General features: G+C 38.8%; 1 protein-coding gene across 7 annotated transcripts in view; it reads right to left on the reverse strand.

Annotated features, from left to right (window-relative positions):
* RPS6KC1 (ribosomal protein S6 kinase C1) overlaps positions 1-16,525 on the reverse strand; it is a 186,189-nt gene that overhangs the window by 150,062 nt on the left and 19,602 nt on the right. For all 7 annotated transcript variants that reach the window (XM_043568412.1, XM_043568409.1, XM_043568408.1 and 4 more), the window contains 2 exons: positions 15,869-15,989; positions 536-651 (listed from right to left, as the gene is read on the reverse strand). In XM_043568412.1, coding sequence (XP_043424347.1) covers positions 536-651; positions 15,869-15,989 — 237 coding nt within the window. The remainder of the gene's footprint in view (positions 1-535; positions 652-15,868; positions 15,990-16,525) is intronic.

Raw genomic sequence — 16,525 nt, forward strand, 5'->3', positions numbered from 1 at the left:
TGAAAATACTCATATCCAATGATTCTGGTAATATAATTTGTACTAACCTACTTCTCTAAAATTGTATAGTGACCATTTTTGGTCTATCTCTAATACAAAGTAGTACAATTATAACAAATTGAGTATCAACTTACAGTGGTTTCTATCCCAAAGAGTCTACCACTGAAAGACACCTCAAAAAGTGAAGGCAGCAACTGAAATTTCATGATACTTAAATTTTTTTAATGTATTTCAATTATGATAGAGTGAATGAGATAATCTCTAAGCCCTCTGCACCAATTTTTTAAAACCTATGAATCAAAAATCTTATCCATTTCTACACTAAAATCAGAAGATATGCCAAAGACATTGTTGTTTAGCTACTAACTTCTACTTATTTCAGTGAGTAATGAAATCCAACAGTAAGTGACGTTTTGTAAAAAAAAAAAAAAAAAAAAAAAAAAAAAAAAAAAAAAAACTTGAATCCTGCCTTACGACAAATTAGAAAACAGAAATATTTAATAAAGTACAAAATGTTTCAGGAAGACTGTCAAACCTTGAAAAAATCTTCAAGCTGTTTACTGTTATAAAGAGCGGGGATATTGGCAGAGAACTGTAGCAAATCTTCTGCACACTGTCTTCTCTCTTCGATGACAGTTTCATCAAATCGTCCTAGAATGAAATAAGAATCAAGACTTAAGGAAGGAAGGATCAAACGCCAGTTAGTGAAAGTTTACGTTCACAGATCAGAAAGAAGTGACAGGCCTATCACTGCCTTACTACACAGTTTTCTAAAGTCAAGTCTGCACAGAGTCAGAGGTACTCTCACTAAGAAAGAAAATAATGTTTCTCATAAAACAAAAGGCAGAAGTGTCAACTGATAAATCAGTGGTGCAGCCATAGTCGAAGGCCTGTCAATGTAAGAAACCTAACGTTTAAGAAGCTGGTGATTTGAAACTCAAGTTGAAAAGAGAATTATAAAGAAATGAAATGGTTTTCCACAGTAATTTCATACTGTAATTACTCATATAATTTTCCCTTTTCCCACTCTTTTTGATTTATAAAGGAGCCGAAGAGAGGAAATTATGAGAACATCTGTATATCAGTGGGGTCAAAACCCTCAGCTTGAAGCAAAAAGCTTTTAAGCCAAACTCCATGTGCGCGTGACAGCAGGCTTATGGAAAGAAAGACAGTACTCACAGCACCAGTGAGCTCTGATTTACAAGGTGATCGAGAGGTGGTTTTCATAGAATTTTTTTCAATGCTATATGCAATTTGAATGCTGATAAGACATTTTAAAATATGATCATTTTGTACTACTCTTAGATCAGATTACCAGTTGACATTTGTCATAGCTCACGTATCATACTGATTGCAATTCAGGCTTAAAAAATACAAAATAAAAAGAGGAGCACCATCACATTTTAAGTGGCTCTGCAAAACGTTAACAGAAAACTGAGGCACAAAGAGATTCCTCATTATGTAAACCAAGACAAGAATTTGACACTGAACCGCTAAATACCCTCAGCTCAATGCGTCTCATGCTTGTGGGGAAGTGTCTACTTCATGAAAACTAACAGAAATGGTTTTAGAGTTAGACCTGGGTGTAAATTCCAGCTCTCTCACTCACTAGCTATAAAATCTTAGATAATTTCTTCATTTGTAAAATGGAGAAAATAAACAATGTACTTAAGACTTCCAGTCCCACGACAGGCACATAACTAGCACTTAAGAAATTAATCACGATGCCTCTGAATGTTGAAGTATCATCACAATGTCTAGCATACAGAGCCTGCTAATTAACTCATACTTGACTATGTCAGTGAGAAAGAACGGTCTTTTAACAGTAGAACATTCTTTCCTAGAAGACAGTCATTTTTCATTAATAAAAAATCTTAACAGTGATCCATAAATAAACTGCTTGCCTTAATGGATGAGTTCCAAAGACAGCAATCCTACAAAATTCCACACATGTGTCCACAGCTACATCTTCCTAGGGAATGAGTCCCTAACTTTTATCAGCATCATCAAAGAGCCCAGAGCCCAGTAAAGGTTAACCGGCAAGCGGCAGTCAATTAGAGGATCTCTAACATTCAAAACGCTGCTTTATTTATACTATACAACAGGCTGCCAGTTGCCAGCCCAGTATCTGTTCGTACCTTCTTCCTTAGTAAAATAATCCCCAATTTCTAACAGCGGACATGGCAACCCCCACCCCCGTCAAGAAACCACTACACTGCCAGCTTGCCTTGCAGCAGTTATATGTGGACATGGACTGAGTTCTGGCCAATAACTGACAAAAAAGTTATATTGTGGCGTCCTGAAAATCTCTTTAAGAGATAGCCTTTTCTTCTTTTTCCTTGTCCCTTTCTAGGAAGGACTACGACATGGGAGGTTAAAAATGACAGAGCAACAAGGCAGGAACTTGGATTCTTGATTACTGTAGAGCTGCCCTGCCTAAAGCTACCTTTGGATCTCATACCATGAGAAAGAAATTGACCTCTATCTGGTTTTAAGTTTCGTCATAAGAAACCAAACCTAATACACGTTATGCTAAATCTATGTTTCTATTAGTTCGTGTGTCATATGCAACAATTCAATTAAACTCAATTCTCCCCCAAAAATCTAAAATGATGTGCTAGCTTATCTAAGAATAATATTATCTGGAAACAAACTTCCAAGAGCCCCTACCCGTAAAGCAAATTTTCTGGCCTGAAAAAATCTAGGTTATTCAGTCTTGGGAAAAATCTACTGGCCAAACAGGTTAAAATAATAGTTAAATATCCATTATTCCTTCTTGTCTAAATAAGAAACTAAGAATACAATGGTACTTATGATTAAAGTCCAATATGTTTAAGCTTTACACAAAAAAGTTAATTCCAGTGCCTATGAGTATTAATAATTTTGTGAACATCTATAGAAAAATCCAGGAAATGTACAAAAAAATCATACTGTATTTTAACCCACAAGACTACCTGATATTATCTTTAAATGCACTATGTACTTGTTGAGAAATTAAAAAATCTTTTTTTTCAACTTTTATTTATTTTTGGGACAGAGAGAGAGCATGAACGGGGGAGGGGCAGAGAGAGAGGGAGACACAGAATCGGAAGCAAGCTCCAGGCTCTGAGCCATCAGCCCAGAGCCCGACGCGGGGCTCGAACTCACGGACCGCGAGATCGTGACCTGGCTGAAGTCGGACGCTCAACCGACTGCGCCACCCAGGCGCCCCGTTGTTGAGAAATTTTCATAGAAAACTCGCTACTTTTTAATGACATCCTAAAAAAATTATCTAGTAGCTAAAACAAATACATATGAATTTGGGAGCTTCAATCCTAAGTGTAATCAATGATTCATCCAACCTCCCTATTAAGCTAGACTAAAATACAAGCAATGAGTGTATCAACTTCCAAAAAGATTAAAGCACATCTTTGTTGTACTTCTATTGATCTATGCATTTCCATTCCACTAAACTTGGACAAGCAGAAATGAATTAAAATATTTTTCAGAATGGAACACAACCAAAATAAAGGTTTATGTATTAAAAGGTTCAATTACACTGAATCCTACCATCAGAACAAATACGATGAAAGAACTTCTTTGTTCTTAAGATATTTCAGAATAACAGCAACAAAAAATACTATTTGTAACATAAACAAGAAGCAGATGAATTTTAATCGAATAACTACTGGCCTTAATGTATTTAACAAAGGCACCTAATTTTAAAATTTTTGGGGCGCCTGGGTGGCTCAGTCAGTTACGTGTCCGACTTTGGCTCAGGTCATGATCTCGCGGTTTGAGTTCAAGCCCCGCGTCAGGCTCTGTGCTGATGGCTCAGAGCCTGGAGCCTGTTTCGGATTCTGTGTCTCCCTCTCTCTGACCCTCCCCGTTCATGCTCTGTCTCTCTCTGTCTCAAAAATAAATAAACGTAAAAAAAAAAAAAATTTTTTTTTTAATTTTTTTTAAAAAGTAGCAAGATCCAACAGGCATCCTAATGGTAGCCAACACCCTAGTGGCTATTCTCTAGTTGTTGGTCCTTTAGTATCATCTAAACTGCACTTGAAAGCAGCAACAATGAGAAATTATAAACAGGTACTTCTTTATCACCACTTTTTATTTCCATTCACAGGGTCAATGTTTATTTTCCTGTGAACAGAGTAGAAAAATTATAAGTAATTTGCAATAGAAAATGCAAAACATACTTTTCATAAGAAGGTTTCCTGTGCAATATTATTTTTTTTTAATTTTTTTTTTTAATGTTTATTTTTGAGAGACAGCATGAATAGGGGAGGGTCAGAGAGAGAGGGAGACACAGAATCTGAAACAGGCTCCAGGCTCTGAGCTGTCAGCACAGAGCCTGACGCAGGGCTCGAACTCACAGACCACGAGATCATAACCTGAGCCGAAGTCGGATGCTTAAACGACTGAGCCACCCAGGCGCCCCTGTGCAATATTAGATACTATATTATTCGTGTGTGAGTACGTGTACATTATATATAAGCCAGTCCCCCATTCCCAATTACCCAACAATGCTTTCTTTATTAAAAGCTGTGGGAGGAAAAATTAGATTCAAACATTCTATTTAAGCTGGTAAATCACTGGAAATAAGGGTGTCTCTCTTAGATTTATAAGCAATCTTTGGAATATTCTTTTTTTTTCTATGTAGAACAACATCCGGATATCAGAGCTTGCAACTTTTTAAAAATGCAAATGTCAACAATCAAAAACTGGTTATATGGAACGAAAAGCTGTCCTTGACCAGTAAGAAACTAGCTAGAAAAGCTTGATGCTGATTCTTTTTTTTTTTATTAATTTTTTTTTTTCAACGTTTATTTATTTTGGGGACAGAGAGAGACAGAGCATGAACGGGGGAGGGGCAGAGAGAGAGGGAGACACAGAATCGGAAACAGGCTCCAGGCTCTGAGCCATCAACCCAGAGCCTGACGCGGGGCTCGAACTCACAGACCGCGAGATCGTGACCTGGCTGAAGTCGGACGCTTAACCGACTGCGCCACCCAGGCGCCCCGATGCTGATTCTTAACTGAACCAAAAATTCATTCCGGGTAAAAACAAAGAGAGGTCAAGATTCTTTTTTTTCTTTAATATTATTTTTAATTATTTTTTTGAAAGAAAGAGCACATATGCTAGTTGGGGAGAGGGGAGAGGAAGGGAAGTGGGGAGGGGAGAGGGGACGGGGAGAGTGGACGGGGAGAGGGGGAGAGAGGGGGAGAGAGAGAGAGAGGGAGGGAGAGAGAGAATATCTCAAGCAGGCTCTATGCTCAGTGCAGAGCCCAACATGGGGCTCCATCCCATGACCCTGGAATTATGACCGGAGCCAAAATCAGAGTCCAACACTCAACCGACTGAGCTACCCAGGCACCCCGAGAGGCCAAGGTTCTTGGGTGTGAATTCTCTCTAGTCAACAGCACCAAGAATATACCTGTAAATGAATGAGCTGGATTAATTACTCCTTGTAACGAGGGAAAATGAATGCCATTGGGAACCCTGGAGGATTTCATGAAGAGGGTGTTAGAATGGATTTACAGGATACGGGCTTGTGTTAGGTACTTTTGGGAAAGGTTTAAAGAAGTAGGGGCTTTGGTGTTGATTCTGTTGGAAAGTAGAGATAACTCTATGGTTCTATGAATTCTATCTAATTCTATAATCCTAATTTTAATAAATCTTACTATGAGGCAAGAAGAACGAAGAGAAGCTAAGGCTATAATTTATAAAGAAGCAATAGTCACTTACGGTGGCAAGGATGAAGATATGCTTGATCATTTTTGTGACTTTACCAATGTTGATGTTTTTGTCTGTGTTCAGACATGATCTTGTCTATGGTCTTGCTTTTGTCTTGATCCAAGGACACAGAGTGGCCCTGTCTAATGTTTCTGTGAAACTGCTTATGTTCAACAGGAGAACACCACAGCCTAGATGTGAATGCCAGACCAACTCTAGGAAACACCAAGGTCAAATGAATAGGTAGCACCAGGCCAATTCTCTCTTAGCTGTCAGGAACTGCTTTTCTCTTTCTCATAGGAAATCAAAGTGCGATAACAGATCTAACAAAACAAAACAATGATCTAGTCCTGAGAAAGCAATCAGACAGGTGGAGACTTTGAAACCTACAAAACAAATGTCTTACACACTTTAAAAATGTCATTGTCATGAAAGACAAAAAATGTACAGGAATACTCTAGATTATCCTAGAGGCATGATCCTAGATCCAAAAACAAACCTAAAAAGGACATTTTTAGAACAACTGAGGAAATATGAATATGGACTGCATATGTGATAATATCATTGTATCAGTGTTAAATTTCTTGAGTGTGATATGGGATTATGGTTATAGGGGATAGATACATGAAACGCAGGGGTGAAATGTTACAATATCTGCAACTTGAATGGTTCAGAAAGAAAACAAGAGATACATAGAGAGTTATAAAAAATGTGGCAAATTGTTAACAATCAATGGACTAGGGCCGAAGGTATAAAAGTATTTACCACACTATTCTTCTGCAGGTTTTTCTGTAATCTTAAAAATTCTGCAAATTAAAAACAATTGAAAAAAATAAGTCCAGTGATATACCTACCGGTGAGATGTACAACTGGAAGGGGAAAACAACTAAGCCTAAAGGAAATGGAAAACTTCCTAAGGAGACATCTTATGGTCTGAGAGGCTACCAAGAAAGTTCACAGCAGAGCAGTACAACACTAAAGTCAGAGACACAAGAGAGCATTAGAGGTAAACTGAGCACCAGAGGTACATTAGAGGTAAACTGAGCAACAGAGGATAGCTAACAATAGCAGGTATGTGTCGAGCACTGAGCTAGACACATGGCAGATAATCCACAGAACACAAAGGTATCATCCCGATCTTAACAATAAGAAAATAGACTCAGATGTTAATTTGTATACAACCACACTGCTAGTAAATAATGGTTAGAAGATCTGGGCCTAAAGCCATCTGATTCCAAAAGGCATGTTCTTTTTTTCACTATACCACGAGAATAGTCACTACATTTTTGATGGTTGTGTAAATTGCGATAGGATTCTCTTTTGCTACTGAAGTTTACATACTAAAAATGTGAGAGGAGTTAAAAATATAGACGATTAACCAACAATCCACCCCCACCCCAACCACAGCTGCTGCCTGCAGGGTTCACTGCAGTTATCAAGTATTACAAATGGACTGTACCATTTACTAAGAGAGATAAATTGCTTACTTATTAAGATTAATAAGAAACTTTCATTCTACAATATGTAAGGATGTGGAGAAAAGTTGAAGATAATCCATTAGCAACAGCGACAGCAGCCACAAATCTCGACCCGTTTAGAAACTACTCCCTTTCACTCAGTGACAAGCGTTTGTTTAAGAAGCTGGGCTGTGTACCTCCCAATATTAAAGATATACGGATGCAGTTAAATTCCACAGTACAGAAGGTATAAAATAAAATTTCCTTCCTCCCACACCCTGAGGGGGTCCATACATTACACAAATGTGTGCAGATTATGTCTTCACACAATTATGTATGTCTATTCAAACACAGATGGGATCTCACCAAATGTACTGCTGTGCAACATTTGTTGTCTGTGTCTAAAAAATATAGCTTGTGGGGCGCCTGGGTGGCGCAGTCGGTTAAGCGTCCGACTTCAGCCAGGTCACTATCTCGCGGTCCGCGAGTTCGAGCCCCGCGTCAGGCTCTGGGCTGATGGCTCGGAGCCTGGAGCCTGCTTCCGATTCTGTGTCTCCCTCTCTCTCTGCCCCTCCCCGGTTCATGCTCTGTCTCTCTCTGTCCCAAAAATAAATAAACGTTAAAAAAAAAAAAATTAAAAAAAAAAAATATATATATATATAGCTTGGACATCTTTCCACACCAGTATATTTCAAATAGCTAAATAAGTCCATTAATTGGCTAAACATTATGGCATATCTGTACAATCACATAATGAGAAAATTCAGCTTATGTGCAGTTTTCTTCTATGAAAATGCTGCAAAGAACACCCATATGCATGTACCTATGTGTGCACACAATTGTGTGTGTGTGTACATTCTCAAAATGTGATCTGCAGACTGCTGGGGTTCCCTAAAGGCCTTGCAAGGGATCGACAAGGTCAGAACCATTTTCATAATACTATTAAGACATTTTTCACCACATCGACATCTGCACAGATCAACTAAAAGCAGTGGCAGTAAAACTGCAAACCTCGGAGCATGAATCAAGACAATGGCACCAAACTGTACTTACTAGTAATCACCATACTCCTGACTGCTACTCACTCATACTCAAAAAATTTTTAAATGCCAGTTTCACTTAAGAATGACCTTGATGAAGCAATAAAAATTATTAACTTTACTAAATTTCAACTCCTGAGATCATTTCTAGAAAAAAAAAAAAAAAACTTCAACCATTGAGATTTGGATATCTGGCAGAAACTTCCTCAAAACAAAACAAAACAAGACAAAACCCACATAAACAGGGTGCCTGGGTGGCTCAGTCAGATGAGCGTCCGGCTTCGGCTCAGGTCACGATCTCGCGGTCCGTGAGTTCGAGCCCCGTGTCGGGCTCTATGCTGACAGCTCAGTCCCTGGAGCCTGCTTCGGATTCTGTGTCTCCCTCTCTCTCTGCCCCTAACCCACTCACATTCTGTCTCTGTCTCTCTCAAAAATAAAAATTAGAAAAAAACCCACATAAATAAAGTGGGCCCAATCCTCAAGGAAAACTACCAATAGCATTGTTGTCAGTGATGGAATTCAAGGCATTAAGTCGCTGCAAGCTTGACAGCTTTCTAATACTTAAAATATTTCCTTTAAAGATCTGTGGTACTATTAACCATTCGGGGATATTATACAATTAAATGGGTCAACATATGCAACATCTGCATAACTAAGGGAACTGATATTTTTCACGTGACCAACGCATGATATTACAAGGTCATGCACAGGTAAAAGATGCATTCAAATTTAAGACAGATTAATGAATTTTAATACAACAAAGTCCGAAATAATGAATTCTAATATAACAAAGTACCAAAGGTTTGTTGATAGGATTTCAGATTCCATAACGCAACTAAACTTTTAAGAAATTACAACTTACTAATAAGTTTGGGTGTATCTTCAATTATCTGAAAAGCTATTAAAATACTCCTCCCTTTTTCAACTACATCATCTGCATGACCCTGAATTTTCTCCATATACTTCAATTAAAGCAATGTGTCACCACCAAATGGATCCAGAAGCAAATATGAAAATCTAGCTGTCTTTTCTTGATCTAAGCACTAACTCACAAATGTAAGTTAATGCCATTCTTACAATTTTTTTCCTTTGGAAAAGCTATTTTTCATAAAAATATTAATATGCAGAGGAGGCCTGGCTGGCTCAGTTGGTACAGCAGCAACTCCTGATTTCAGGGTCATGAGTTTGAGCCCCACGTTGGGTATAGAAGTTAAAAATTTTTTTTTAATTTAAATTAAAAAAATATTAACATGTAATATACTCTATTTTTCATTTTATACAATAATATTTTTAAATTTCTAGTAAATATTAACAGGTCCAACTACATAAACAGTATTTTGAGATGTTCAATAATTTTTAAGATTGCTAAGGAGACTTCTGAGACTAAAACATCTAACAATCATTGATAAATATCTTTTTTCATTAATAAATATCTCTTATGCAGAGGTGAGAACAGATATGTAGTAAAATTTACTAAAAACAGCCTTGTTAGAAAAAGATATATATTTTTTTTTTTTGTAAATTTTTTTTTTTAACATTTATTTACTTTGGAGACAGAGAGAGACAGAGCATGAACGGAGGAGGGTCAGAGAGAGAGAGGGAGACACAGAATCTGAAGCAGGCTCCAGGCTCTGAGCCGTCAGCACAGAGCCCGACGCGGGGCTCGAACTCACAAGCTGTGAGATCATGACCTGAGCCAAAGTCGGACGCTTAACCGACTGAGCCACCTACGCGCCCCGAAAAAGATGTATTTTAAACTGACTTCCAAAAACTGTGCAAATTTATACTCTTCCTGTTGTGCCTTTATATCCCCATACTAAGTATAACCTAACTTTTTAATTTTTGCCTTGAGATTGACTTTCAATGATCTCACTGCATATAACTACTTCGTCTCTTAAATCCTAACTCATTCTTTTTGTTCAACTTATTTTTTAGGCAATTATGTGTCAGGCTTGGTCCTGACATAAGTGAGAATAAAGCAGCCTCTAATCACACAGTTGTGTCTAGGAAACAGAGAGAAAGAGGGAGGAAAAGACAGCTAAGTATGAGGGAGGTTTCTTATTTTTTAGAATATACCAAGAACATCTTTTGGTGTGAGTTCAGAAGCATGATTCTTAAAACTCCTCAGATTGGGGAATTTTTTAAATTATTTGCATCGTCATAATTAAAGTAGGGTGTCACTGGGGTTAATATCCCAAATAGATAAAGAATTCATACAATTCAACACCAAAAAAAATAAATGATACAGTTAAAAAAATGGGTAGAGGATCTAAGTAGACATATTCCAAGGAAGACACACAGATAGCCAACAGACACATGAAAAGATGCTTATCACTCCTCATCAGGGAAATGCACATCAAAACCACAATGAGATATCTACTTCACACTTGTCAGGGCTGTGATCAAAAAGACAAGAAACATGGGGCGCCTGGGTGGCTCAGTCGGTTGAGCGTCCGACTTCGGCTCAGGTCACGATCTCACGGTCCGTGAGTTCGAGCCCCGCGTCGGGCTCTGGGCTGACGGCTCAGAGCCTGGTGCCTGTTTCGGATTCTGTGTCTCCCTCTCTCTCTGCCCCTCCCCTGTTCATGCTCTGTCTCTCTCTGTCTCAAAAATAAATAAACGTTAAAAAAAAATTTTTTGTTTTAAATAAAAAAAAAAAAAAAGACAAGAAACAACAGGTATTAGCAAAGATGTGGAGGAAGGGAATCCTCTTACAACTTTTGGTGGAAATGTAAACTGGTGCGGCCACTGTGGAAAACAGTGTGGAGGTTCTTTAAAACATTAAAAATAGAACCACCATAAGATCCAGCAATTCCAATTCTAGGTATTTATCTGAAGAAAATGAAACCACTAATTCAAAACGAAATATGCACCCCATGTTCATTTCAATATTACTTATAACAGCCAAGATCTGGAAGCAATCTAAGTGTCTATCAACAAAGGAAATTATAAAGAAGATGTGGTATTGGGGCGCCTGGGAGGCTCCATCAGTTAAGTGTCCAACTCTTGATTTCAGCTCAGGTCATGATTTTGTGGTTCGTAAGCTCAAGCCTCACTTCTGGCTCTGCACTGGCAGTGTGGATTCTCTCTCTCTCTCTTTCTCTGTCTCTCTCTCTCTGCCCCTCCTGTGCTCTGTTTCTCAAAATAAATAAATAAACTATAAAAAAAAAAAAGATGTGGTATACATAAACACACACACACACACAATGGTATATTACTCAGCCATAAAAAAGAACGAAATCTTACCAGTTATGACAATACAGATGAACCTAGAGGGTAGTACGCTAAGTGAAATAAGTGAGAGAAAGACATTTACAGTACAATTTCACTTACATATGGAATCTAAAAAACAAATGAGCAAACGAAACAGAAACAGATTCATAAATACAGAGAACAAAACTGTGGTTGCCAGAGGGGAAGGAGTTTAGAGAGAGGCAAAATATATTTGGTGAAGGGGATTAAGAGGTATAAACTTCCAGTTATAAAATAAGTCACAGGGATGTAAAGTATAACATAGGGAATACAGTCAATAATATCTTAATAATTTTGCATGATGACAGATGGTACTATCATTGCATGGAGTTCATAATGTATGTAAATGTTTAACCACTATGTTGTACACCTGAAATTCATGTCATATTATATGTCAATTGTACTTCAATTTTAAAAAATCTTTAAAAGAAGTAGACTACCACAAAACTTAAAAACTTGATGGTAAGGATGCCACATACTAAAGAACCTCTCTTTCAGAATTTCTAGATCATAATGCTCACTTAGCTACAGAAGACTAAGTTTGAAGACAGAAGCTGAGTCATCATACCCACAGTGCCTATTTTTAAAATGTTTCTTGAATTAAGTGTGCTTTTAAAATTTCCACATAATTATGGTTGGGTTGATATTAATCAAAGAAGACTCTTAATAGCAGCAAAATCATGGTCCCAAGAGGTAGCAGCTCAATGGCAAAACACAACTATACTTTTAATCCGAAAACTGTCAGGAAAACAAGAAAGAAACCATAGATACTGGGTAATAACGATGAACAGAAGGCACCAAAAATGTGAACACCATGGAATGTTGGGGCTCCAAGACCCAAAAGCAAGCAAAGATTAACAAGAGTTTATGGATCCCCTAATGCTTCCTAGAGGAACAAAACGATGGTGTCATCAAAACTAATGGTCCTATTGCTACTGACCACATCCCTCAATTGCTTTTCACCTAAGAAAATACAAATGCTTTCCTTTGTAATTATGAACCTCAGATACCTCTTTACATTAGTTATATTTCAAGATATCATTATAGATCATGCAATTTTTTTTAATGTTTATTAATTTTTGACAGAGAGCGAGCAAGAGAGAGAGAGTCTGAGTGGGGAGGAGCAGAGAGAGAGGGAGACAGAATCTGAAGCAGGCTCCAGGCTCTGAGCTGTCAGCACAGAGCCCGACACGGGGCTCAAACTCACAAACCGTGAGATCATGACCTGACCCGAAGTCAGACGTTTACCCGACTGAGCCACCCAGGCGCCCCTATCATGAATTGTTAATATTAAGTATTTGTTAACATTAAAGAATTGTAGCAAAAAAGCTGTTGATGCCCACTCCATTCTGGAATAATGGCATAAATGCCACTGATGTTACTATACCATTATGTGTCTCTGTATCTTGTCCCCAGATCTCAAGGAGTTGTGAAACATGCAAAATATCCTGCAGAAGCAAGTGTAAATAAAGCTCAGTGAATACTGTGGTCCTGCAATCAACCTGAAAAAAATCACTATTCCGTGTAAACTACAAGCCGATGGAAACTGGATAATTTCAAATCATTCAGACTTCTTCCTAAATCAAAGAGAGCATCAGTAGGGTCAGTGTAGAGACCAAATCCACATAGTAATTTGAACAAGGAAAGCTTAATATAAAGACTATTAGACAACAGCTTAACTTATTAAAACTCTGAAGAATACCCCAGGGAAAAGGAAAGTATCCAAGGAAGGAACAACCTGGAAGGGGAACCCTCCCCAAAGCTGGGATTGGGATCCTCCTGGAGAAGATGTGGTTGTAGTCACTGAATGGGAGAGAAGTTAAAGTTAGCTGGATTTCTTGGGCCAGAGGTGGGCCACAGTGCCAGGAAAGCAAGAAAGACCCCTCCAGAGTTCACATGAGACAAGACTAGGAGACGAGCAACACAAGAGTCACAATGCCGGGAGCCCACTTACAAGCAAAGTAACACAAGGCCTGGAGTACACAATGTCTGTGTTGGAAAGGTCGTGGGAAACAAGTTTCTGGGGTAAAGGCAGGCCAAGGCCGGCAGATAGGCATGCAGGAGAGCGGGGAATCAGGAGCCTGCTCACCTGCAAAGCAACAAGGTCTGGGGTTCACAGTGCCTGCAGGAAACAACCTTCAGGAAGTCAGAGAGTCAGAAGCCCACTCTCCAATAGATCTGGGGTGCCTTGGGGTACTCAACTAAGTGGCCACCAAACTGGCTGGGGATGCAAGCTTATCAGCAGACTGTGCTTTAGGTGTACAGCTGAGGCAAAATGCCTCTGGCAACAGTGCAGGGGGAGCAAAAAGAAAAACAAAATTCATAGCACACTGGAAGATGGAAGAGAAGCCCCTTTACCCTCCTTCAGTGCCCCTTCCAGCATCCTCGACTGTGAACAGCATACTCTATAAAGGAAAAATTCTGAAAGAGTCCAATCCATTCATGTAGAACAGAAAATGAAAGAAGGAACTTGAAGCTAAGAGGAAATAAACAGATAACTGGCATGGCTTCTTAGAATTACCAATATAAAAACCCTAGGAATTCCAGGCCTATCTTGAAAGGCAGCAATTTCCCCAATGTCAATGAGAAATACAGCTGGTATCAGAATATACTCTACAAAGCCACTGCACAAAAATCAACATGGTACAGAAATAGGTATTACTATAAAAATAAACAAATGCCACAAAAGAAAAAACTTTTAATTAGTGGCAATGCATGTGAAAAGTTAATGTGTAATGAAGACGGCATCCATTCCATTGGGAAAAATACATATTATTTAATAAATACCTTAGATGTCTATCCATCTGAAAGAAACATAAAAATGAAGTATTATCTGACATCCCATTCAAATATAAATTCCACATGGATATTAAAAAGAATTTTTTTAGGGGCGGCTGGGTGGCTCAATTGGTTAAGCGTCCAACTTCAGCTCACGTCACGATCTTGTGGTTCGTGGGTTTGAGCCCTGTATCGGGCTCTGTGCCGACAGCTCAGAGCCTGGAGCCTGCTTCAGATTCTGTGTCTCCCTCTCTCAAAAATAAATAAACATTAAAAAAAATTTTTTTTAATTTTTTTAAGCTCTAAAAATCATCTCATGAGCAAATGGAGGAATTGGGAGACATTTCTAACCAAGACCAGAAATCCAAAATCTTAGGGGATGGAGGGGGCAGGAATAGAAGTGAACATACAAAAATTTGCTGGGAAAAGCTATTACAAACAATTGTAAAATATATACATGTAGTGTATATAAATGTATACATCGCTCATACACATATGTATGCAGATGTGCATATGAGTCAAGTATGTACAACGTATGCAATGTGCATAAATGCATGTTTCCTGACTCCATCTGCTGAAAGAACACAAAAGCGATTTGCAATGAGTATATCTACTACCCAAATAATGGTCTCTGCAGCAGCCAGGGTCCACCCCGAAAATGGAGTCCACACAGCAATTTGAACAGAGAAAGTCTTACAAAGAATCATTAACTATTTGCACAGGATTAACTACTAAAAGGGAAGAACAGAGAACTCTAAGGAATACCCTAGAGTTCAGGGAGAGAACCAGAGGCAAGAGTTGGAAGGAGCATCTCCTTCTCAAGTTGGAGTTCACATCTCACTGGAGATAGTGTGGCTGCGGCACACTGAATGAGAAAATTAGCTGGGTTACCCCAGCTAGAGCTGTCCTATGGCAGGAAGGCCAAAGTTGAGGGACAAGAACATGCAGGCTGGGACTGATAAGCAGGAAACTCTCTGCTGTGGTGTCAGCATGTCAAGAGCAGAAGGCAGGGAGCCGCAGGCAGGAACTGGCAACAGAATCTGCTAGAGCATGAGCGCCATTGAAGTATCTATCACACACACACCACCGGCAGCAGGGCAAGCAGGAACAGAGGACCGAGACTCTCTGTGCCTCAGTTTTGTGTTGACATCTTGCAAAGCCACGAACCTAACAGGTGTTACTCAATCAGTATACCCAGAGCCCATCCCAAAATGTCCGCATCTGGCCTGGTTGGGTGCCTCAAACCGCAACCATTCACATTATAAGGAAGGTATCAGAAAAAATATACAAAGTAAAAACTTTTCAAAATCCCCAAATTTCAGAACTATAATTCAATATCATCTCTTGTTGTGTTCCCACATGTTTTTATTTTTTATTTGCTTGACGGGCCGGAGTTGGAGTTGTTGGTATGGTGTTGTTTCACAAAAGGGAAGAATAAATGCATTCTGAGTAATCAACCTATACCACGAACGTGAAAAAGTAACTTCAAGTGCATGCTGCATGATGTGAATGATCTTTATAAAGGGCTTTTGATTTCACAGTACAGTATTTCAGGGTTCAGCACATACACATGATTAGCCAATCATCACTTTTTAAAGTCACAATTTCAAAATCGTCACTTACCAAACACTATCCCTTTAGCAAATGGAGGAAACAATTCTGAATGTCGGAATAAGTTTTTGTGAATTTGCCATAGTTCTTTGTGTAGTTTCTTAAAGTCACTGTATCTCTTCCATACGATTATCTAAAGAGAAAGGAAAATTAAATGTGTACCTCACAGTGAAACTACATAGGTTCAGATATCTGAACAAATAATCTTTTTCCATTAAAGAGCTCAAACTGTCATGCAAAGGCAAACAAATATATGTTTGAACCAACATAGTTAACTGTCTGAAATTAAATAATAATAGTTAATTAAAAATATAAAGTAGCTGGGGCACTTGGGTGGCTTAGTCGGGTGTGTCCGATTCTTGATTTCAGCTCAGGTCATGATCCCAGGGTGGTGGGATTGAGCTCTGTGTCAGGCTCTGCACTAAGCATGGAGCCTACTTAAGATTCTCTCTCTCCCTCTGCCCCTCTCCCCCACTCGCGCACACACTCTCTATCTCTAAAATAAAATTATACAAACACACACACACACACACACACACACACACACACACACCATGCAAAACAGCAATTCTTTCTCTAACTTTTCTGCTTTGGTTTTTAAATTTCATTTTAAACAAGTACTGTTGGGGCGCCTGGGTGGCGCAGTCGGTTAAGCATCCGACTTCAGCC

Source organism: Prionailurus bengalensis, chromosome E4 (genome assembly GCF_016509475.1).
Source record: "Prionailurus bengalensis isolate Pbe53 chromosome E4, Fcat_Pben_1.1_paternal_pri, whole genome shotgun sequence".
Lineage (NCBI taxonomy): Eukaryota > Metazoa > Chordata > Mammalia > Carnivora > Felidae > Prionailurus > Prionailurus bengalensis.